The following is a 23,688-nucleotide window of genomic DNA, read 5'->3' on the forward strand; positions in this document are numbered from 1 at the left end:
TCATATGAAAAATAAGACTTTAGATCCATCTTGCCTCAAAATGGCAACTAGACATTCTGTTTTGGCAGCTGCAACCTTGGTTTAAAGAGCCAGTTGGGGCCTAGCCTATATATCTGACTTTCTAACACTGCTGGAGGAGAGGAAAAGCACCCTGCTGGAACAGACTACAAAGGCCCCAGAGCTCCAGCACCCTCTTCTCCTAGTGAGCCAGGGCCAGCCCACCCATGAGGCAAGGTGCAACAACTGCTTAGGCCGCCAATTCAGTAGGGCAGCAGATCCCGATGTTGATATTTATTCCCGCCTTGTTCCCAATGTCAAACTTTCTTCACCCATTCTTTCCTCGTGAAGAGGAACAATTTTGAGGTCCCAACAGCAACAGACTCTCCAAGTGTCCCTATTTTCAGTCGCACATTTACAGAAGCTCTCCAGTCTCTGATTTGTCCCTCTTTTCCTTAGGATGTCCCTATTTTTCAATGGAGAAATGTTGGAGGATATGGAATTACGCAATCCCCAAGTCAAGGAGCTAAGTAACTATACAACCTTTATAAGACATCTGAAGGCAGCCCTGTATATGGAAGGTTTTTTAAAAAATGTTTTATTATGTTTTTATGCTATGTTGGAAGCTGCTCAGTGTGGCTGCGGCAATTCAGTCAGATTGGCAGGGGTATAAATAAAATACCACTACTACTAATAATAATTGCATACCCCCCAACATTTCTCCAATGAAAATAGGGACATCCTAAGGAAAAGTGGGACATTCTGGGATCAAATCGGAAACGGTCCTTTAATGCGTAATGTTTTACAGTGGTACCTTAGTTCCCGAATGGCTTAGTTGTTGAACAAATCAGCTCACAAACGCCGCAAATCTGTAAGTGTTCTGCTTTGTGAACAATTTTCAGAAGCTGAACGTCCGATGCAGTGTAGGAAGCTTCTACAACCAATCAGAAGCCATGCCTTGGTTTTCGAACGGTTTCATGAGTCAAGTGGACTCCCGGAATGGATTAAGTTTGAGAACCAAAGTACCACCGTACAGTGGTACCTCGGGTTAAGAACTTAATTCGTTCTGGAGGTCCGTTCTTAACTTGAAGCACCACTTTAGCTAATGGGGCCTCCCGCTGCACGATTTCTGTTCTCATCCTGAAGCAAAGTTCTTAACCTGAGATACTATTTCTGGGTTAGTGGAGTCTGTAACCTGAAGCGTCTGTAACCCGAGGTACCACTGTATTATGTTTTTATATATGTTGGGAGCTGCCCAGAGAATAATAATAATAATAATAATAATAATAATAATAATAGAATTGTGTGTCTCTATTTTCATCTGAGAAATGTTGGAGGGTATGAAGCTACTCCTCCCTGTTTGGGGTTCCCAACCACCGAGAAAGAAGCGCCGAAAGAGCAAAAAAATCAAAGGAATAATGAAAAACCCTGAAACTGCAAAAGGCTGACAACTTGGCGAGTTGTAGTGAGGAATAGAAGCTACAGAGCCAGGAGGCTGGAGCGTTATCGAAGCCCTTTTACACCGTCCAACATTTCTCTAATGCAAATAGAGATGTCCAATTCATTCATTTATCATTATTATCATAATTACTACTACTAGCCGCCCACCTAACTGGCCTTCCCCAGCCCCAGTTTCCAACATAGATAAAAACATAATTAAACATTAAACGTGTTGTACGTCCAGTGAACATCCCCTTGGCGGGGCGGGGGCGGCGGCCCCGTTCTTTCTCCAGAGCAGAAGCGGCTGTACCCCTCCCGGCGAGGCCGCTCTGCGCATGCCTCCCTCCGCGCCCGCGCCTCCCTCCCTCCCCGCCTCTCTCGGGGACGCGCCCGGAGCCCCGCCCTTCCTGCTGAGCGAAGGGCGGAGGCGGGTAGTGCTGGGCCTTTGCTGCTGCCGCCGCTCTTCCTCCTCCTCTTGCCGCCGCTGCTGCTGCGGATTCGGGTGCCACCGCCGCCTTTCCCTCTCCCTCTCCTTTCTCCTCCTCCTTCTCGTGGCCGGACGGGGGAGAAAACGAAGATGGCGGACCTGGAAGACCAGCTCTCTGAGGAGGAGAAGGTGAGGCGGGTGTCGTCGCCCTTTTTGAGGGGGGGGGGAGCGGGGCTGCGTCGCGAGGGGCGGCGGTTGCTGCGCCTCAGCCTTCCTTTCCCTCGGCCCCGTGAAGAGGAAGGAAATGGGGCCCTTGTCAGCCGGTGGCCCGGCAGCGAGAGGAGGAAGGCGGCTCTCCTCTTTCTCCTCCTGCTGTCCGAGGGCCCTTCCCGCCGCTCCTTGTACGGTGCGAGCGCTGAAAATAGGCTCCCGGCGCCGGGCTGGGGCTGCGGCAGCAGAAGCGAGGCAGGCGGGGCAGATCCGGTGTCTGCTGGGCGAGACTCCCCTCCCCTCGGCTGCTTTCTGCTTTCTTCCTCCTCCTCCTCCTCCCGGCTTCCCCCCTCCCCCTTCTCTGAAGGCCCGAGCTGATGGGTGGAGGGGGCGGGAGGGCTAAGGGGTTTGCCTCCTCTTCTTCCGCGGCCGGCCTTTCCCCCGCCGCCCGGCTCTTCCGGGTGCGAGTTGGGCAGGGCTTTGGAGTGGGGAGGAAGAGAAATAATCATAGGGTGTTTCTTCTTCTTCTTCTTCTTCTTCTTCTTCTTCTTCTTCTTCTTCTTCTTCTTCTTGGAATTGGAGAGTTGGAAGGGAACCTGAGGATCATCTAGTCCAGTGGTTCCCAACCTTTTTTTTTTTGCCATGCCCCCACCTTGTTGTTTAGTCGTTTGGTCAAACTCATGCTGGTAGCTTCAAGAACACTGTCCAACCATCTCGTCCTCTGTCGTCCCCTTCTCCTTGTGCCCTCCATCTTTCCCAACATCAGGGTCTTTTCCAGGGAATCTTCTCTTCTCATGAGTATTGGAGTCTCAGCTTCAGGATTTGTCCTTCCAGTGAGCACTCAGGGCTGATTTCCTTTAGAATGGAAAGTTTTGATCTTCTTGCAGTCCATGGGACTCTCAAGAGTCTCCTCCAGCACCAGAATTCAAAAGCATAAATTCTTTGGCGATTAGCCTTCTTTATGGTCCAGCTCTCACTTCCATACATCACTACTGGGAAAACCGCAGCTTTAACAATACGGACCCCACCTAAGCATCTCTAAAATCCTGATGCCCCTCCCCCCTGACATATAATTCTTATTATTCAAAAGGTGAACTATTCACGTGGAGGAAGCCTAAAAGGCCATTAACTCGGTCTAGACAAGCTTCCAAATTGTGCCTCAGGTTGGGAACCACGGATCTCGTCGCAGCACTTGGGGTAGGGGGTAGGGAGGAAGAAAAATAGTCATAGGGTGTTCCCCGCCCCCTCCCCCCGCCCCGGAATTGTAGATTTGGAAGGGATCCTGAGGATCATCTAGTTGCAGCACTTGGGGTGGGAGGAAGAGAAATAATAGCAGCATCAGAGCAGATTGCACATGCAGGTTGCACACTGTATTCAGTTGGAGCGGTATTTTTTATTATAAACGTGGGTCTTCTGCCTGTTCTCTTCCATGTTCATGGGTAAATTCTGATGCATTTATCTATAGTCCCTGAGAAGGATGGGTTATTTCTGATTCATTAATGCGTGATCAATTAATTTATTTTCAAGTGTGTGGCGTAAGAGCTCTGCTTGAAGAAAGGGCCCGTCTGTCTCCTAGTCCTGAGGAAGGGTTGGTGGGAGTGGTTTGTGCTTCTTTATCCCAAGCACTGAGTAGCTGAAGGATTTGAAGCATCTGATTCTTACGTCGTTCATGGGTTTCATTCTTTCAGCCTTGCCTTACTTAAAGATGCTCTGTAGACTCTTAGATATGACGGCTCAGTGTGACTTTGGGGAGGCAGAGTTCACATGTTACATAATACTGAACTAATGTTTGCCACCAAGCATGTTTGTGGATCAATCTTTCTGGCAAGTGTACTTGTAGCATGTGCACATGTTTACAACAGGTGTCTGTCACTTGCTTCTACTGTACTTTTAGATTTCCGTTTGAAGTTGCACCTTAAAATGGAAGTTCCTCCACAGTACAGTGGACGCTCGGGTTGCGAACATGATCCGCGATCTAGTGCTTCTGCGCATGCACGACTACCAAAACCTGGAAGTAACCAGTTCCGGTACTTCCAGGTTTCAGCAGTCCACAACCTGAAAAAACGCAACCTGAAGCGGGCACAACATGAGGTATGACTGTATCTGGAAAGGGTAATTGTGAGTGTACTTTGCAATTGTCATCTGTAAGAGGGGACTCCTTCATTTCTTTTAAAGGCATGATAATTACTATAAATGTCAATTCCTTATTATTGAATTTCATTGCCCTATAGTAGGGGTGTCCACCCAGTCAATCGCGATCTACCAGTCGATCGTGGGGTGTCCCTTGTTGATCCTGGTCGATCGTATGATCCTGATCAATCTTCAAAAATACACACACACACACAAAACTTTGGCTCATCCTCCCCTCAACAACTTTGGTCCAACCAATGGATAGATCACTGCCGGTTTGTTTATAGTGGGAGTAGATCGCAGTCTCTTTATTTTCAAGAGAAAGTGCCAGGCTGAGGAACAGCAACATATAAATGGCTTGCTCACTTTCGTCTCTCCATTTGAGCTCATATTAACTGCAGTTGAAAATGCAAGAGATTTTAGAGCTATTGGATAGTGGTCTAAATAACAAGACAATGATGCACTGTTTAAATTGTCTTTAGGTATTGCACTATCACTTTCCTATCATCAAGTTTTCAAGACAGAGCTAGCTACAGAAAAATGTGTAGGTGTTCATGAAAAGCTTTTTACAGCTTTGCATCTTAATACAAGAAAATTCTGGTGTGCAAGGAGAAATTTTTAAAAAAGAAACTAAAATAGCTTAAGTGACTCATTCTAGTTCCTGTGGGTAATTGTGTGCATACAGTTCAAATGAAATTAGTTGAGTCTTAAGTTCTGTTTTCAGGTCTTGTCAAGACATGCAAGGAGGTCTTCTCCCTTCTCTAACATGGTCTTCGGTGGCAATCCTATGCCACCATATACTTCAGAGTTAGCCTTATTGAACTCAGATCGACTCAGTATAAGATTTGGCTGCGTAAGGTATTCTTTCATGTTGCCTTACATTTCTAATGATACAGCTGTGCTGTGTAGTTCTGTTTACATGCACCCCTGCCCTGAGTAAGGAGGCAATGCAATGCCTGCTTACAGAAATCACTTTCTTTCAGTAATTATTAGCTAGACACAACCTTCTTATTAGGTTGAATAGAATAAAATAAAAGGAAGTTGCCTCATAATTTCTTCCTTAATGTAATAGATTTATGTCATGTTAAAACTGTTACATCTTTAAGTGCCACAAGGTTGTTCTCGTTACAATGGTAATGCTTCTTACTCTCTTGTGTTCATTATCATGTTGATAGCCAGTGTAGCGCCTTTAAGACTTATTTAATACAATCCCTCCTTGGTGACTCAGTCAGGATTTTAGTGGCCACATTTTGCACTAGCTGTCATGTCTGGAGCACCTTAAAGGGTAGACCCTTGTAGAGTGCATTACAAAAATATAACCAAAAGTCTGCCAGAGGGTGGATCACTGCCGGCAGGTCATTGCATTCCATGAATGGCTATAGCTGGTGAACTAATTTATTGAAGGAAGGCACTGAAGTGACCTGAGCCTGCAGTGGAAATGCTGGAACCATGAATGCCCCCGAGCTATGTACCTGATCTTTAAAGGAGAGTGCACCCTGTCCAGAATAGGTAGTATTCCCTATTGCCAGGTACAATAACCATTGGCCCACAGCACCTCTAACCTGATTCAGCTTAATTTATTTAGCCCTCCAGCCCATCACTTATCCTAGACAACAGTCCAGCACTTGTACAGCCTCACCTGATTCTTAGAGCATGGATGTAAAGCAAGATGTCATTGTCATACCAATGGCAACTTCCCTCCTACAGCAGATTCATATATATGTTCAAAAGCGTGAGGGACCCCACATCAGAATTGCCAAAGGGTTAAGCAGAAGTCTCCCAGCTATCTCAAAATGGAAGGTAGGAGTGAATCACCACTGCACCATGCCTTCCACTCCCAAATCACTGAGTATCTTGAGGAGGATATCTCATTGATCATATCAAAAGCCACCTGAGAGATGGAGAACCAACAGGGTCACACTCCCTTAGTCTCTCCCAACACAGGTCATCAATCGGTGCCAAAAGTGTGCCTGAAGCTAAACTCAGATGATAATACAGTTCCTCAAAGCACATCTGAAGTTACATAGTAACCACCATCTCACGCATCTTGCCCCAAATGTACGTCACCAAGTAGAAAGTGCACCCCAGAACAACAGAATTATCTTTCATCTCTCTTGGCTCAATCTTGCTCTAGAAGATTGGACATTTGCTCTGTCATCACATGGTCCCTAGTGCCAACTAGTTTGCTTTGTTTTGTGTTTAGGGAAGTAGTACAAAAAAACATTAATGAACATGACCAGTTAGCGATTGCTTATTAACCTAAGATTCCAGTATATAAATAAGCATGATGAGGTAAGTATGTATAAATAGAAACAAAGAAAACCCACAATAAACCCTGTATGGGTATTTTCTGTAGCCTTTTCAGAATTCTGGTAGATAAATGCATATGAGACAGGAGCTGCAGCAAGTGAGAGCCTTGGCAATTGTTTCAGCAATATATCAAGAATACTTACATTTTCATTTGGAAACTGAATTATAAATTTCTCTGCTTGGCTGAAATGGAAATAAGATGCTGATTAAGAGAAGCAGTATTTGACTTCTCTCCAAATTAGTAGAGATTTACATTGTACAGGATATTCTCTGAAAACTAGGCTATGATAGTACTCAAAAGCTATATTGCTTGCTCTGGAGTACCCAGCTCCTGGTACAAGGCAGTTTTCATTTGAGATATTGCTTTATTATGACTTTTCCTTTTCCTATATCTAGGTTAGTTCGCTTGTTCTTTTGCCTGCTACAACAAAAATATTAGTTCAGAATTTAAAGTTCTGTGGCTGAGACAGAAGTACACTATTGAGGAGGATTTGTCTTATCAGTGTAAGAATGTTGACTTAGATTCTAGGATAAGTGAACAAAAGAAAATAGAAGGTTTCTTATACCTTTCTTTGGCCTACCTGCATCCCACTGAAAAGTCTTTTGGGCGGTGGCGGTCTTGAACAATGCGGAATGAATGGGGCTCGGGAATGCTGAGGAAGTGGGGAGTTGACCAAAGCTAAACAGCATTTCACTCTCCTCCCCCAGTAGAGTCTCTTCTTTGGGAAGGGCAGTAGATCAGCAGTAGAGCATCTGCTTTACATTCAGAAAATCCCAGGTTCAGCTTCCAGTATCTCAAGTGACGGGTGAGAGAGACCCCCAGTCCGAAACACTGGAGAGCCACTGTCACCTATTGAGCTACGTGAACCAGTGCTCTGATTTGGTATAAGGCAGCTTCCTCTGTTTGTATGCCACATGGTTCTGGAAAACCACTCCCATCACTCTCTGGGAGAGGCTGTTCAGGAGGATAAAGGCAGCTGCAGAAGCGAGGAGAGTGAAGACTTTTCTTCTGTGAACTTTTCTTCCATTCATTTACCTTAGAATACCATAAGCTGTCTTCACTGTACACTTCTTTAAAAGGGGAAATGCAGAGGCATTGAGCAATAGTTAAGGGTGTGCTTGATGGAAAGAATTTGAGGAACTTCCTGTTTTTCCGAATTCGGGGCATCATTTTGATTGTATACTAAATTTTCCTGCCTCATCAGATTTCACTGGCTTGGTTCAGGCATAACCAAGATTTGTTTTGGAGGATCAGGAGCAAATCCTGTATACCTTCTCTCCACTTTCACGTTTGGCTAAATGAATAACTTCCTGGTTTTCAGAAACGATAACTGTGATTACATCTGAACTGGAAGACCACAGTTTGCTTATGCCCTGTAAACCAGGATTATATTGTGGAGGGCTTGTTTGTTTATTTGAGGAAATCAAAATAGTACCCCCATAAATACTTTTCACAAAAGGGTTATTCACGCAGGCACTTTGATTACCGTCTCAGAGTTCCATGCATTGGGACTGCCATGTAGAGGCTGTGCAAAATCCTTCTTGGAAGTCCAGTGGTACCTTGGGTTACAAATACTTCGGGTTACAAATTCTGCTGACCTGGAAGTAGTACCTCGGGTTGAGAACTTTGCCCCAGGATGAGAATGAAAATTGAGTGGCAGCGGCAGTGGGAGGCCCCATTAGCAAAAGCTCGCCTCAGGTTAAGAACGGTTTGGGGTTAAGAATGGACCTTAGGAATGAATTAAGTTCGTAACCCAAGGTACCACTGTATTTCTGTTCTTGAACATTTTTACACCTTAAATTTTAGAGTGCTCCTGAGTGAATCCAGTGCCAGCCACTTTAGAGCTTCCGAATGGATAGGATAACTACCAAAAGCAGCACATTTGGTGCCAAATTTCAATAGCGCTAAAGGGAAACCACACTTATAAATCAGCAGGAGTGCACTCTAAGGCTTCTGATTGTTTATTTGTAGTTGTAGCTTTACGTGTCCCCCACTTGTCTTATGATGTCTCGTACCTGATGCCGGGCAATCAACAAGTGGGCATTGTGGAAGGAAAATGATTCTGCAGGCCAGATTGGAAGGCCTGGTGAGCCTAGTTAGGTCTGTGGGCTGGATGTTCTCTGCTTGGGACTTCTCGCCTTCATGAGTTGTGCACCCTGTTGTAGGAAACTTGACAGTGGCCAAAATCAAGGTGAAACATGCATACCATGTTTTTACATGGCATGTTGCCAGTGCTATAAAGATTCCTACACTTTGCAGATACCATATTGAGGAACCTTTGCATATCTTCCATCAGCATATCCACTCAAGGGATATGTAGGGAAGGATTGGTCATGACGGGCAAATTGCCTTCCATGAAATCTCATTTCCCATAAATGATCTTACTGAGGAATTCTGGGGTTTCTAGGAAATGGATATAGTTTGAAAAACACTGTGCTTATTCAAAGACTGCAACAATTACATTTTCACAAGGTCTGTTCCAGGATACCCAGGAATTTATAAGTGTCTGTCATAAAGCATTCTTCCTTTGGAAACACCATTACACATTTTCTTGCAAGCACTGCTATTTGATCCTTTTCAGAATCCATTTCCAGATTGCTGACTGGAGCAAACTATTTGGTTACTAGGACAGGTAAAATTTCAAGTCTTCTGTGTTTCAGTTTAAAGTATTATCTGAATAAATGGAACGTGGCAAGCATGGCAGGGGGAGGAGAAGTGCTATAGAAAGGGGGCTGATAGAGATAAATGGTTAACTATATTGCTGGTTCTACATTCAGGTAGGTAGTCGTATTGGTCTGATGCAGTCAAAATATATAAAAAATTAGTCCAGTAGTGCCTTAGAGACCAAGTAAGTTTGTTCTTTGTATAAGCTTTCGGATGCATGCACACTTCTTCAGATATGAAGAAGATTTATATTGCTGGTGTATTTGCTATGTAAGGTTGTCATATTTAATGTGAGAAGGTCTGTGTGCTTTTAGAAAGGGAGAATTTCTACCACTGTAGCACTCCAGAGCTATACTTGCTGAAATTCTGTGGAACTACAGCAAATGTAACTTAACTGTCCCATGTTGAATCTGACAATTGTATGAGCTTGGAAGATATATAGGGTACCTTAACATAACTGAACAAACAGCAAATGTAAAATTTGAGTATAGTTTATTGTATCATTGACCCTCCAGTTCTTGACCATTGCTTTTTATTTTGTTGACGTATTTAATAATTTCTTCCATCACAGATCTCAGGTCATGGTTCAGTAAAATTAAATTTAAAACAACAATACAATAAGGAAACTGAGAATCTAAAACAATTGCTATATTACACCACAAAATGAGAGACTCCTAGAAGTGGGACACAAAAGAAGAGCCTCCCCAGAAGATCTTCAAACGGGTGGGGAACTTCCAGTCCACAGGCCAATCTTGACCTGTCAAACCATTTCCCCTCACACCTCACCCACCTGTCAATCTGTTGGTGTGATTTATAACGGTGGGAGGCTGACATTTAAGTCTGTGTTGGGTCTGCACACCTTTTCCCAGCAGAGGAACAGCAGAATTTAAACCCAAGCAGGGTTAAATCCTGCTCAGTTTGGTTGCATGCTCCTGTTCCCATTTCTTGAAGGCATCTGCTGTGCGAGGGACTTCTCCTTTGCATAGCCAGTGCTTGCAACATGCAGGCCCCCCTGCCAGCTGGTGAGAAGGCGAGAAAGAAGCACTTCCTGGCCCTATGCTTAGTCCTTCTTAAAGCGCCATGGGTAGGGCTGGCAATGCCACTTGCACTGTGGTTCCCAGGCTGGCTGGCATTTGGGAACACCGCACAAGGGATTTTGCCAGGTGTGTGGGACAACTGACATACCAATCATGTGATGTCATAACAGGGTGGCTGACCTCCAGAACCAAAAAGTCTTAAAATTTGGGAAGGACAGTATAGTGAGATGTGCATCTTCATATATCTTGGTCTGAAGTGTTTAAGAGCTTTGCAAGTCATTACTAACAGCTTGATCTCAGACCGGAAGTGTTGTGGCAGGTGTCTCATAGCTCTGACAAAAATGATTCTTTCATGAATATGTGACCCAACATGAGCTCCAACTAAATTATGCCAAGACCAAAATAATGGTCTTTGCCGCTCGACCGAAACCTAATTTATGGTCAATTAATGGTATTCCTTTAGAGCAGGTCAGCTGCTTCAAATACCTGGGTCAGGTTGTTAGATCAAATAGGTCCTTCTTGGCGCACAGAGAATACATAGCCTCGAACGCATCGAAAGCAGCCTTGGTGATTAGAACCCTGTACTCTAAGAAACAGGCACAAACTGTCAAAGTTGCCTTGCGACTCTTTAAAATGAAAGTCCTCCCTCTTCTACTGGTGGGCATTGCCTTGGGCTCACGTAGGGACTTTGAAAAATTGGAATCTATCCAAACCCAATTCCTCAGGGCCATACTCAGGATCCCCCCCTCCGTGGCAGGTGCGATCATGAGATTGGAAACCAGTTGCCAAGCCTTTAGGTATGTGGCCCTGAAAGCGAAGTTATGGCTTTGGCTTAAGCTTTGCTTCAGACCGGTGGGTTTGGCCCCCTTGATTCTGAGGGATAACTTTAAATCTCCATGGGAAGGGGAGATAGTGGAGGAAGTGCAGAAGTGCGGGTTGTCCTCCCTTTATATAGAGTCCATGACGTATAGCCACGCAAAGGTGGTGATCGCCCAAAGATTAAGGGATATTGCGAGACAGGAGGACATAGCCCGTGTGAAACCTGGGCTGTTTCTGGGGGAGCAGATGTACCGAGCTGCTCCAGCTCGCTACCTGGCGGATATCCACTACGTGGAATACTGCAGACTATTTACCGCGGCTAGGCTGAATGTTCTTGACTCGGCGGTTCTGAAGGGAAGATATGGAGGAGTCCCATATGACCAGAGATTATGCCATTGTGCGTTGGGTGAGGTAGAATCCACAGAGCACATTTTAATGAGCTGTCCCTTCTACAACGATTTAAGACAGTATCTTATAACCCCATACTTACCCCAGCTTAGTCCCCGACAAAGAGGAAAGCAGACAGCATATCTGCTAAATAAGTCTTCTAGGAAAACAACTTTGTCAGTGGCTAAATTCCTTTTCCTGGCACTCAAGCGTCGGAAACGTACAATTGAATGCCTTGATGTGGGTTATCTGTGAGAGGTTTAGTGCTGTGGCCCTACCTTATTCATGTACCCCTATGATGTTTTAGTTCATGATGTTTTAGTTCATAATTCTGTATTGTGTTTTATTTCTGTGTTTTATTTCTGACTATCGGTCGAATAAAGGAAATTGATTGATTGATTCTTTCAAACAGTACCTTTTTGTGATTATGAAAGGAGGCTTTAAGATCCGTTTTATTGGGGGGGAAACTTTAATTCTGAAAGGCTACATTTAGAAAAGATTTCCAAACAAGGTGGCACAAACTAGGAGGATTACATTTTACTTTGTGTGACTTTTGGGGTTTTATTGTTACATGCAGTTCATGACCAAATTCAGGATTTCTTAGATACCGAAGGCTGCAGTTCTTAGTATAGCCATATATAATGTAAGACATGGACAAAAGATGCAGCATTTCAGATGTTTTGTAGCCAATCAGCTCAAGGTCGAACTTTTTTCTTTGATGTAATCTGGCTGTTCTCCCGAGTAGTTTGAGGAGGCAGCATATGACCAACCCGCTTTTCTTTCTGATATGGCATGAGTTGCTCAAGACAACTCAGTGAGCTTCAAGGCTGACTGTAAATTGTAAACCACCCACAAGTCAAATATTGTGTTTACCGCACTGCATTGACTCTGGTGGCCTAACTATGTGTCATGAACTATATGTTAGCTTGCATTTCATGTTCAGTTGTAAAGCAGGGGATGGTTAGAATGCAGAGTGTAATGCAAAGAATCAGAAGGCAAGAAGAGGATGCAACTTTTCTCCTAGCAGAGCCTGCTTCTGGCTATGATCCTGGCCAGAAGAATAGCAGGCCAGGGGCTGTGAGTTGGGGTATGTGGAAGTTCTACAGTTTGCATTATCCCCCACTCCATGTCCCAGTTTATATCTGTCCAACCCCTGTGCTTGAAATTGTTCTATTTTGTGTATGTCTTCCTGATCCTTTCTTGCTGTTTTTTGATAGTCATATATTTTGTTGATTCTTATCTAAACTACTGTAGCTTGTCTTCAAGAACTCAGAATGGTGCTGATGTGCACATTGTCATTGCCTTATATAGGCATGTACATGCCAGGGTTTTTTTTGCCTTAAACCAAATCAATTTCCGTTGTGGTCATAGTCAGGAAGGCTAGTGGTAAGAAGAGCATTTCAGTTTATGTCATCTCAATATGCCTTGAAAACACACACACACACACACACACACACTGCATGCCTGCTTTTAATATTCAAGAGGAGGTAGAATAGTATGTTTGCAACAAAGTCCAGATATCATTCTTGAAGAAACAACACAGGACTGACTTTTGGGTGTTTAGAAATGCCACCCCATTATCTTAACTATTTATTTTTAAATGCAAAGTAATTACTATATATGAAAGAGCTGTTTGAACATACTTGTTTTTAACGTTTTCTTAATTAAAGCCATTTTATCATACATGTTAACATGTCTTCTCAAAAGTGTATTTGATTTAAATGAGTGGGACTTGTTCCCAAGTCATGCTGAGGATTGCAGCCTTAGTTGTATAAAGCTGAAATCAGTTGGGATTTTGACCTGTATAAATCCAAATCCAAATGAGTAACACCTTGTAATATCAATATACTATTATGCACTTGATGCATTTTTGTCCTTGTCTTCTGAGGAGCTCAGTAGTTCAGACATTCAGTATGGAAGAGATGACTTAGGAGTGGTAGCAGTGCAGGAAACCATCGGTTGAAGCAGCAAAAAGTCAGTCACAACTCTAGACCTGCTCAGGCTAGCTCATCCCTTAAGCCAGAGTTGGCCAAGATTGCGTCAGGAGACAGAGCTTCTCTACGATTCAGCACAATGCCAGTCTGCCTTGGAAGTTGCCGTAGAGAGATTTTTGAAATATTAAGCTGTGTACAAATACTTTTAAATAAATATGTTGATCATGCTTCTGGCATTTATTTAGGACATGCTTTTTAAACACTAATGTTGGTGAGACTTCACAGAACTACGTCGTGTTTCCTATTCCAGAAGATAGTCCTCCAGCTATGCCTCAGGGATTTTCATGCTCAGTGAAGTTCAGATTGTTACATTTTCTATTACAATTCTGTCTTTAATAGTACCTTTGAGAATGTTTTGTGCTGGTTATTTTGTGTTGGAAATTCATTGGTCTGGTTTGACCGTAACAGGCAATAGACGTATTTCTTCATCTCGCAGAGCATCTTGCGCCACCTATTTTATGCTTCCTCTTCTAAATTAACTTAGCCAAACATCTCTCTTTAACAGAAGACTTTGCATTCTAAGGTGGTATTAGGATGTAATTTTGAGCTCAGTTATTTTCCAGTTAAACTTTTTAAGTTATTAAAGAATTAAATAGATTTCTCCCATTTAAAACTATCCTATGATTACTGTGTGATATACTTCTTGTTTCCATTTTAGGTGCGCATAGCAGCGAAATTTATCATCCATGCTCCCCCGGGGGAATTCAATGAAGTCTTTAACGGTGAGTTGTCATGCTACTTTCTAGCTCTCATGTTGATGGTTTCAGTTACCCTTTATGGAGGATTTTAAAAACAAACTTTTGAAAAAAACAAATCAAGATGACACTTAGGAACTTCACATTGCTTGCTCCTATGTTTCCTTTTCTGTGTCTATTAATATAATTTCAAGACTGTTAGAAGAATGTTCCACTTCCTATTTTAAAACTTATCAGCACTTTTTGCCTAACTTTTGCCAGGTGATCCCCCTGTTACATTACATAAAGTAGCTCTAACATCACTTGCTACTGCTAGAAATCTTTGCCAATTCATTTCTTCTGTGGTTGGCATTGCAGAGTTATAGCCAGTTTGGGGGAAATTCCAGGAGCATTAAATACCTACTAATTTAATGCTAGGACCCAGGAAGTTGCTATTTTCCATCTCTGAACATGGCCGGTACCCTAAAACTGACGGTATTTTTCCACGCTTTATCATGACTGGCGTACGTGGTGTCTTGCAATAGATTACTTCCTCTCGTGGAAAACATGTATTTTCCGATTAGCATTTTCACTGTGTACTAATGCTCAGTATTTTTCAGATGTTCGATTGCTGCTTAATAATGATAATCTTCTCAGGGAAGGAGCAGCTCAGTAAGTATCACCACCATTTATTGCTTCTTTCAGTGTGTTAATGCTGAACGGATGCATTTATGGGCAGCTTTTAATAGGTTGTGTGAGGATGGGATAGAACAGTCCCACCCCCACCCCGCTTTTTCATTTGTTCCTTGCTGATTGGTGCTTGCTCTGAAAGATTCAAAACAGCCTTCTCCCAGAAGACATATCTACTCAATATGACTTTTTTGGGGAGTGCCAGTGATCCCAGCCCCTAGGCCAGCAGCAGCAGGACTTAAAAGGGCAGTGTAATCACTGCTGCATCCATAACCCTGCGGCTCACACTGACAGGAGTAGATAAGGGTGAAGAGGCAGGAAATGTATGTGATTAGATTTTATTCTGCATATAATGTGTGAATGGTGTTAAAGATCACTGGGAATCCAAAGGTTTGTGCACATTATGAGATTTCTGCACCAATAATCAACCTATATCTATTAACCAAATAAAATTAACTTTGTCAAATCTTAGCACAAACTGGATTTATTTTAATAAAATTCATAGTTTTATTATACAGGAACACAAGCTCTGAGCCCCTTAACAGAATTTGAAAATTTATTAAGCACAATGGGTGGAGGAGGCGGAAAGGATTAGTTTCTAAATCGTACTCTATATTGCTTGATGTTTCTTAATGTTGCAAAAAAAAATTTTTTTACTTGAAGCTTCCTATCTTTGTCTTTTTCAGTGCATTTGCACAGTATAACTTGGACCAGTTTACTCCAGTAAAATTAGAAGGCTATGATGAGCAGGTATGACTATGGTTGAATTTAAGTTTGGTGTAATGATGGGTGGGCATGCTCAGTGCTCATTGGGCTGTGTTGGGGTTGGACTCTTTAGGCGGTTATTTTGTTACATATACCATATTTTATGATCTATAAGACTCACTTTTTCCCTTCTAAAAAGTATGGGGAAATGTGTGTGTGTCTTATGCAGCGAATGCAGGCTGCGCAGCTATCCCAGAAGCCAGAACAGCAAGAGGGATCCCTGCTTTTGCTGCACAGTGATCCCTCTTGTTGTTAGAGCTTCTGAGATTCAGATTTTTTTCCCCCTTGTTTTCCTCCTCCAAAAACTAGGTACGTCTTATGGTCTGGTGCGTCTTATAGAGCAAAAAAATACGGTATATACATGTACATACGTACGTACGTACGTGTGTGTGTGTGTGTGTGTACGTACGTACGTACACACACACACACACACACACACACACACACACACACAGAATATGTATAGTTCACTTTATAGCCCCAAGAGGCTCTCAGAGTAGCTTATAAACAATTCTCAAAATAAAATCACACTCAAACCTAATGCTAGAACAGAAGTTTCATGGTGTCTATATGAAATCTCTTATTCACTGGTGTCATTCCATGCAATAGCTCCCACCCAAATCCTTTGAGGCAAGGGAGTGAGGTTGAGCAGCTCAATCTTGCTTTTTACTACTACTACTACTACTTCTACAAATCTTGAGTTTCCCTCTAGTCAACTAATGCCTCCCTTTTTAAAAATATATATTTTTATTAGATTTCTTAGTTTACACAAATACATGCATTGTCTCTTTTTTCAAGTTGTGTTTTCTACAGATCAGTTTCATTTGTTGTGAAACAACAGTGTTACTAATACCTTCCTTTTGTGTGTGTGGTGCTGTATTGGCTCATGAGGAGACACACTTACCTCTGAACTTCAGAGATAGAGAGAATGATTAAATATATTAGCTTACTCTTTCTCAGTGCACTTTTGTAATGACAATCCCACAACTTGATCTTGGTTTTTAAAAGAACAATGTGTCTTTCTTTTCTAAAAGTACCACTTTATAAAATGAAATGTAGAATTTTTGAATAACAGTATTGAACTATTCTGGTTTCTCATAGAAACTAGGATTCCCAAACTAGAATTTGAAAACCAATGTAATGTATAGAGCTGCTGTGCCATGTCTTTCATTAAAAAGTACAGTGGTACAATAATTTCTCTAACGTTCCATTCTTTTATTTGATGGTGTTGCCTGTGTTCTCTATAAACTTACAATTACCTTTAAACTCTTTGTGCAGGTTTTAATAACAGAACACGGTGACTTGGGCAACGGAAAATTTTTGGATCCGAAAAACAAGATCTCTTTTAAATTTGATCATTTAAGGAAGGAGGCTACTGATCCAAAGCCTCATGAAGTTGAAAATGCAATTGAGTCATGGAGGAACTCCATAGAAACAGCAATGAGAGCCTATGTGAAAGAACACTATCCAAGTGGTGTTTGCACAGTAAGTGTTGCAGGATCTAGAAATTGCTTGGGTGGGTTAAAACCATTATTTGGTCTGTTGGCTTGAATTCAGATATACGGGTGGTATACAAACATAATAAATGAATGAATTTAGACCGTGGCATAACTGTCTTACATTTGTGTTACAAGGTGTATGGAAAAACAATTGATGGGCATCAAACAATTATTGCATGCATAGAAAGCCATCAGTTTCAAGCAAAAAACTTTTGGTAAGTATCATATCGGTCATCTGTAAATTGGTTTCTATTCTATTTTATTTTGCTCATTGAAAGTTATATTGGACTTCCATTTTCAGCATATTCAGCGTTTAGAACCTATATTCATGGCACTAAAGCTATAGCAAGGGTTTGTAAACTCTGGTCTGCAGACAACCAGTAGTCTACAAGCCTCATTCAGGTGGTCCACGGTACGCCTGCAAATATACGATCAAAAGTCATACAGCATTGAGCAAAAGTCATATAGCATTGCAATTGCTATAACAGGTAAAGAAACTATTAAGTAGTTCACCACCAAGATCCTCGACAATTTTCAAGTGATCTACAAGGGGATAAACGTTTTGGGAATTACTGAACTATAGTATTCAGATTTCAACTTTTGAGCACAATTACACTCTGTAAAAATGAAAATGAGAATGTATTTGGAAAAAATATTTTAGACAAACAGTGGGTTTATGAAAAATGTTGTAAGATACGTTTCCAAAATACACAGGTATGGGAAAATATAAGTATTGCAAATTTGCAGTACTTACTTACTTAGATAGGAATCCATTTCCAAAATGTATTTTCAACATGTTGGTTGGTTTTATGGATTTCATCTCATGTGCATGAAAATTGTGTTGCAACTTTCTGCATATTGTTTACAAACTAAGTTTTTCAGTTTACACAATTTGCTTTCAATATCCCATCAAAGCATCCTTTTTCATAATAGTTTTTAAATCTAAAGGACGTGAAACTCAATATTTTGATTCCCCACCACATTTGCTTACCAAGTTTTATTTCATTTAAGGAATGGTCGTTGGCGGTCAGAATGGAAGTTTACAATCACTCCTTCAACCACTCAGGTGGCTGGTATCTTGAAAATTCAGGTAGGCTGTCTCTAATTTACGGTGACTGATTGATAAATCCCATGTAACTCCCAGAACACTTTCTTTTTTAAGATTTATATTCTTCATTTCTACCACTGATGGTATTAAACACAGCTTACAGATGTATAACATAAATCAAAGAAATGATTACACAATAGCAAATCAAAATTATTAGTGGCTTCCTGGGATAGATTAACTAAGAGAAATGATCAAATACTAAAACATATTGCGTCAGAGCTATACAGTAAAACACAGCAAAAGCAGCAATAGATGCATTAGGAAACCACTAAGTGCTGTCCCGAATTAAAAATAAACAAACCCAGCTTACGCTCAGTCAACCAAATTTCCTTGGTGTCAGCCAAACTTTCTAGGGATGGATTTCTATAAATAGGGTACAACCATGGAAAATGTCCTCTTTGGTAGTCGTCCAATCACTGCCAAAGGCAAGAGTGCCCATAGAGAACATATAAGAGTAGTGACTAAGTTGTGATGCTCCAGGTATTTGTGGGCTCTTGCTCATTGGCCATGCTGGCTGGGGCTGATGTTTTTTGAAATATGAACAGCATCTGGAAGACCTGAAGTCAGATACATCTGGTCTACAGTGATGATTTCAGTAACCAGGCAGATTTATTTGGAAGAAGTTGTATTCCAATCCCGGTCTATTCAGGACTTTATGGTTGAGAACAGTACTTTGAGTTCTGCTGAAACAAATTGTTACATAACCATTATAGTGATGATTTATCAGTGAAACAGTACAGTGGTACCTCACATTACAGACGCTTCAGGTTACAGACTCTGCTAACCCAGAAATAGTACCTCGAGTTAAGAACCTTGCTTCAGGATGAGAACAGAAATTAACCTGAGGCCCCATTAGCTAAAGTGGTACCTCAGGTTAAGAACAGTTTCAGGTTAAGAATGGACCTGCAGAACGAATTAAGTTCTTAACCGGGGTACCACTGTAATTAAAAGCCTATACCTTGAAGTTTTAAGCATTTATTCCGCTATACAGTTGGCTAATCTACTTCTAAATCAATTGTTGGTACTATATTTTTTTTAAGTATCTAAAGAAAGAAAGGCAAAATCAGTAATTGTGGATATCAGGTTTTTCAACAAAATCTTCCCTTTACACTCACTCTCCATACACTCTGAAAATATGTATTCTGGAGTTTCAAAACCCTCTCCTTACTTCCCTCATCCCCCCTCCCCCAAAAAAGAAACAGAAAAAAACTAGAAGTGAAACAAAAGGAGCAAACAACTGAATCTGCAGTCCATATTATTCGAATAAAACATGCACTCTATTCTGTGCAGAAAGGTTTTGTCAATGGAATGGGAAAGGGAACACGTTTAGGGCTTAGGGGACCTTATAGAGCAGATTTAGGAGATGCATGAGGGACTGCAGGGGAGGGGGAAATACTGAAAGGGCTTCCCTGCCTGTCATTCTGCTGATAGAAGAAGCCTTTCATCAGCAGAAAGATAATGTTGGATAGAACTGTAAGTGCCAATTCTTATGCAGCTACGTTTTGAATGGGGTGTAATATTGCTCACTCTTCCTAATACGCAGTGCCGTTTTCCCTGTGCGGTAATCTTTATCCCGTTTAACTTTGTACGTAGGTTCATTATTATGAAGATGGAAATGTTCAGCTAGTGAGTCATAAAGACATACAGGATTCTCTAACAGTGACTGTGAGTATCTTTCTTTTGTAGAAAACATTTTTAATTAGTCACATAAGGTTGGATCCAGAGTTATATGTATGTGTGGCAAGCCTAGTTTTCCCTGAAAATTTGCTCGCAAGGGCAGAGGCTCTGCTTGATAGGATATATAGTGGTGCAGGTTGAAGGGAGGGGTCCTCAAAAAAACAGGCGATGGCACTTTCTATGTGTGGGAGTTATTCTTGTGGAAGGTGCCTCCACCTCGTTTTCAAGGATTCCCCTCAGACCCCCAACACCATAATACAACTGGTTTTGAAAGCCCCATTTCTAAAAATAGAAAAACAACAACAGTTTGCCATGAAGAATGGGGTGCTCTCTTCGAGAAATGAAATATAATGCCCACTTCAGTATGCGGAACTAGATATATTGGTGTTTTTTGGTTCGTACCTGCACGATCTATGATGGAGCAACTATTTTCTGTACAGGAATTCATGCTTGGAAAATCAAAAGGCTTTTCGGATGGCTTCAGTTTGATGCAAAACTAGGCCAAGTAACAAGATTTTGGTCTGTTAAGAATGTTGTGAATTGAAGACACAAATCAAATCCATTTGATTTGGAAACATGGTGATTAGAGGAGCCACGTTAGTGGAATTTACAGCTTCTAGAGCAGGCTTCCTCAGCCTTGGCCCTACAAATGTTTTGCGACTACAATTCCCATCATCCCTAACCACTGGTCCTGCTAGCTAGGGATCATGGGAGTTGTAGGCCAAAAACATCTGGAGGGCCAAGGTTGAGGAAGCCTATTCTAGAGCCTTAGTATTGAGTTTAAGTCATAGGTGCTTCAGGAGCCTTGCTGGAAAACTGATCAAATCTCTCAAACAGAATGAGAGCTGTGCTAAAGTACCATGGTCAGCTGTGTCACTTGTGTCAATACTCTTTCTGTGTCTTTACTATTTTCCAGCTAGTGCATGGTCCTATGTTGGTGCAAAGTACATAAACAGGCTCTTGTTTGGCAGATCAAAGAGTAGAATCTCAATACACAATCAGCCTAAACCCAGCTCTAGCTTTCTATTTAACGTATTAATAGCCTTCTATTAAACATATGCATTCTAGTGCGTAGTGCAGAAGGGGCAGTTGGCTCCTTGTTTATGAGCTCAAAAAATGGAGCTTTAATGAGTGTTGGATTCCTGAAACCTCAGTAGGAGAGTTGACAACCTGCAAAGAGCTGTCCTCTGAGTGACAATAAGCTGGGGAACAGAAACCGTAGTTGACTTGAGCTTGCCTTCTCTTCTCTGACTTGTCTGAAAAAGATTCTTGACTCGCTTCCAGAAGGGAAGTTTAAAAACTGCAGAAAGTCCCGCAAGGTCCACTTCTGACTAGATGAGAAAGCATAGGAATTAGTACTGAGCTTGTAAGTCACCAGTAAAAAAAAGTCATGACAAGCACCCCCACAGATGACACCTGTGTTTTGCAGATAATACTGACAGGTTACAGGCTGTTGCAAAGCTCACAGAGAATGTGTAAGCCTTTGAATAGTGGGGGGAAACCTCTGTAATTGTTTATATTCATTACAATGTCTGAAATGACTGTCTTCAGGAGATGATTGTTTCAGTGCAATATTTAAAAATTTCCCCTTTACCCTAGAATGAAGCCCAAACAGCAAAGGAATTTGTAAAGATCGTAGAGGCTGCAGAAAATGAATACCAGGTATGTAATAAGTCTGCAACATACAATGTAGTTACTTTCCTGAATCCTTTTGACAATGTTCTCACTACAATATGTGTTCAGGAGCAGCCAGAAAATGGGTGGATATATTCAGAATCTGAAATCCTTAGTGGCAGAGAAAGGGCAAAGCTTTGCTGGGTGTGTACCTTTCTATACCCGCTTAATAAACGGATATACACCCTGTTTCTGAGGATTTCAGAATGTGAGTTCAAATACATGACACTCAAAAGGCCACTTCAAGTAATGGGCATTCCTATGGGGCCTTACTACTTTTTAAAGCCTAACTATGGGTAAGGTGTTGCTGTTTTTAAATAAATATCTGTGGTTGTAGAAAATGCTTGTCTTAAATCAGACCTCTGAACTGAAAACATGGTATAGTCTGCAACGAATTTCAAATTTTACTTTTTGGGCATACTGATTTAGAATACAGCTAGTTTTGTTGATGGGAAATGAACCTGTTCACCCCAGACATTGTGTTTCCTTTTCCTGGAATGGATCGAGGAGTTGCTTGGTTCTGTTCTCTTCCCCCTCCTTTTCTATGTGATGAAACCAATTCAGTTTAACGCAGCAAGGGCATGTGCAATTAATTCATAAAAGTCAGTAAACAGGTGTGCATTTTTCAGGAGAAAATGCTCCCCTCTCTGTATTTTCTTTTGTGTCTTTCATAGTTGAAGGATGTCAAAAGTAAGATTTCTAGCTAACTATGTTATCCATATCTAATTACACCATCTGACGCACATTTGTTTCTGATCTCGACGTCGAAATAAGTTCCTTCAGATGCGGGCTGGTTTTGTTTTTTCAGGTTTGTTCTTGTTATATCTGTTTTCACATCAAACTCTGTATTTCTATAATCTACATGTTCTACCTTTTCCGTGAACAGACTGCTATCAGCGAAAATTATCAAACTATGTCGGACACTACTTTCAAGGCCTTACGACGACAACTGCCAGTTACTCGCACAAAGATTGACTGGAACAAGATCCTTAGCTACAAGATCGGGAAAGAAATGCAGAATGCCTAAAATGAAGGTTGCAAAGCTGGATCCTTTTGGTGTCCTTGTATACAAAATTAAAGTGATTGCAAAGGTATTCGGAATTGTTAAAGTCACCCTGTCAGCATGGGCATTTGCCGTTGAAAATCACTGTACGTAGTTTGGTTAGAACACAGGCTTAGCTAATTGACCATTTTACTTTGTCCTTTTGTTTCTCCTTTAAAAGGTGACAAAAAATCAGTGTAGCTGAAAATGTTGAGAGCTTCTGATATATTTAGACTTTTTTTATAATGATGACATGCCTGTAGTTTTCAGTTCAATTAAAAACAATTTGAGAAATGTTTTTTGCATCCGGTGATCACTTGTTGCTTCGCTTTCGTGCAAAAGGGCAGCTTCTAGAACACAGTTCCCTAGAACAAGTTGTTACTGGACATTGCCAGTTTCACATTCAACATGGATTTTAGCCATGTGTATTGTTGTAGGAATAATTATCCCTCCACTGTAGGAAAGCCTGCAGAAAGCATTCTATATCCAAACCTTTTCAGTTACTTAGCTAGCTAGGTGTTAAGTTTTTTTGTTTTGTTTTTTTTAAGAAAAAGGCCAAGGTCTAATGCTGTTTTTAAGGTGTTGAAATTAAACATTAGTGCTTATTTTGGAAATGCATTTAGTGCTCTGTTCCTGACAGCTGTTCAAATGAGATCGGATTCCATCAGTCCTCAAGTTAATTTTACCATGCAGCCACAATTGTATTATAACAATGCATATTGTAATATATATATAATCCTGTACTCGTTACTGTGTCTGCCAGTTTTTTCTCTTGGATTGAACTGTACTAAAATTCAATGTGACATTAAAAAATGCAAATTTTCTATTTACTTATGATTATTATTTCAAAACAAAAATGAGCTAAAGAGCAAGGGGCAGAAGATGAAAATAAATAAATCCTCAAATTTTGGGGAGGGGGCCTGTTGAAACAAGTCTTCTGGCAATGATGAAAAATCATCAAGGTAGGATCCAGATGGATCTCCTGGGAATCCACCGCCCAATCTGGTGCCTTCCAGATGTTTTGTGATGTATCTGTCATCAGCCCTGGCTGGGGTTGATGAGATTTGTAGCCCAGCAACATTTATGATTTTCTCAACTTGCTATTTATCTGTGCACTTTTTATCCTCTGCTTCCTTAAAAGCA

At 41.4% G+C, this 23,688-nt stretch overlaps 1 protein-coding gene and 1 long non-coding RNA gene across 2 annotated transcripts; one reads left to right on the top strand and one right to left on the bottom strand.

The window, feature by feature from the left end:
• The first annotated feature begins 1,738 nt into the window (after window positions 1-1,738).
• Window positions 1,739-23,375, top strand: CAPZA2 (capping actin protein of muscle Z-line subunit alpha 2). Its single transcript, XM_083699483.1, has 10 exons — window positions 1,739-2,053; window positions 14,075-14,138; window positions 14,711-14,762; window positions 15,467-15,530; window positions 16,824-17,030; window positions 17,180-17,259; window positions 18,056-18,134; window positions 19,746-19,817; window positions 21,429-21,491; window positions 22,390-23,375. The coding sequence occupies exons 1-10, from the start codon at window positions 2,015-2,017 to the stop codon at window positions 22,528-22,530; spliced, it is 861 nt and encodes a 286-aa protein (XP_083555609.1). The 5' UTR covers window positions 1,739-2,014; the 3' UTR covers window positions 22,531-23,375.
• LOC310825753 lies at window positions 4,217-10,529 on the bottom strand. Its single transcript, XR_014555516.1, has 2 exons — window positions 10,012-10,529; window positions 4,217-9,805 (listed from the first exon to the last, which is right to left on the bottom strand). It is a non-coding gene; the product is annotated as an uncharacterized lncRNA (long non-coding RNA).
• Window positions 23,376-23,688: the final 313 nt, after the last annotated feature.

Source organism: Podarcis gaigeae, assembly GCF_964106915.1.
Source record: "Podarcis gaigeae genome assembly, chromosome: 10".
NCBI classification, from domain to species: domain Eukaryota; kingdom Metazoa; phylum Chordata; class Lepidosauria; order Squamata; family Lacertidae; genus Podarcis; species Podarcis gaigeae.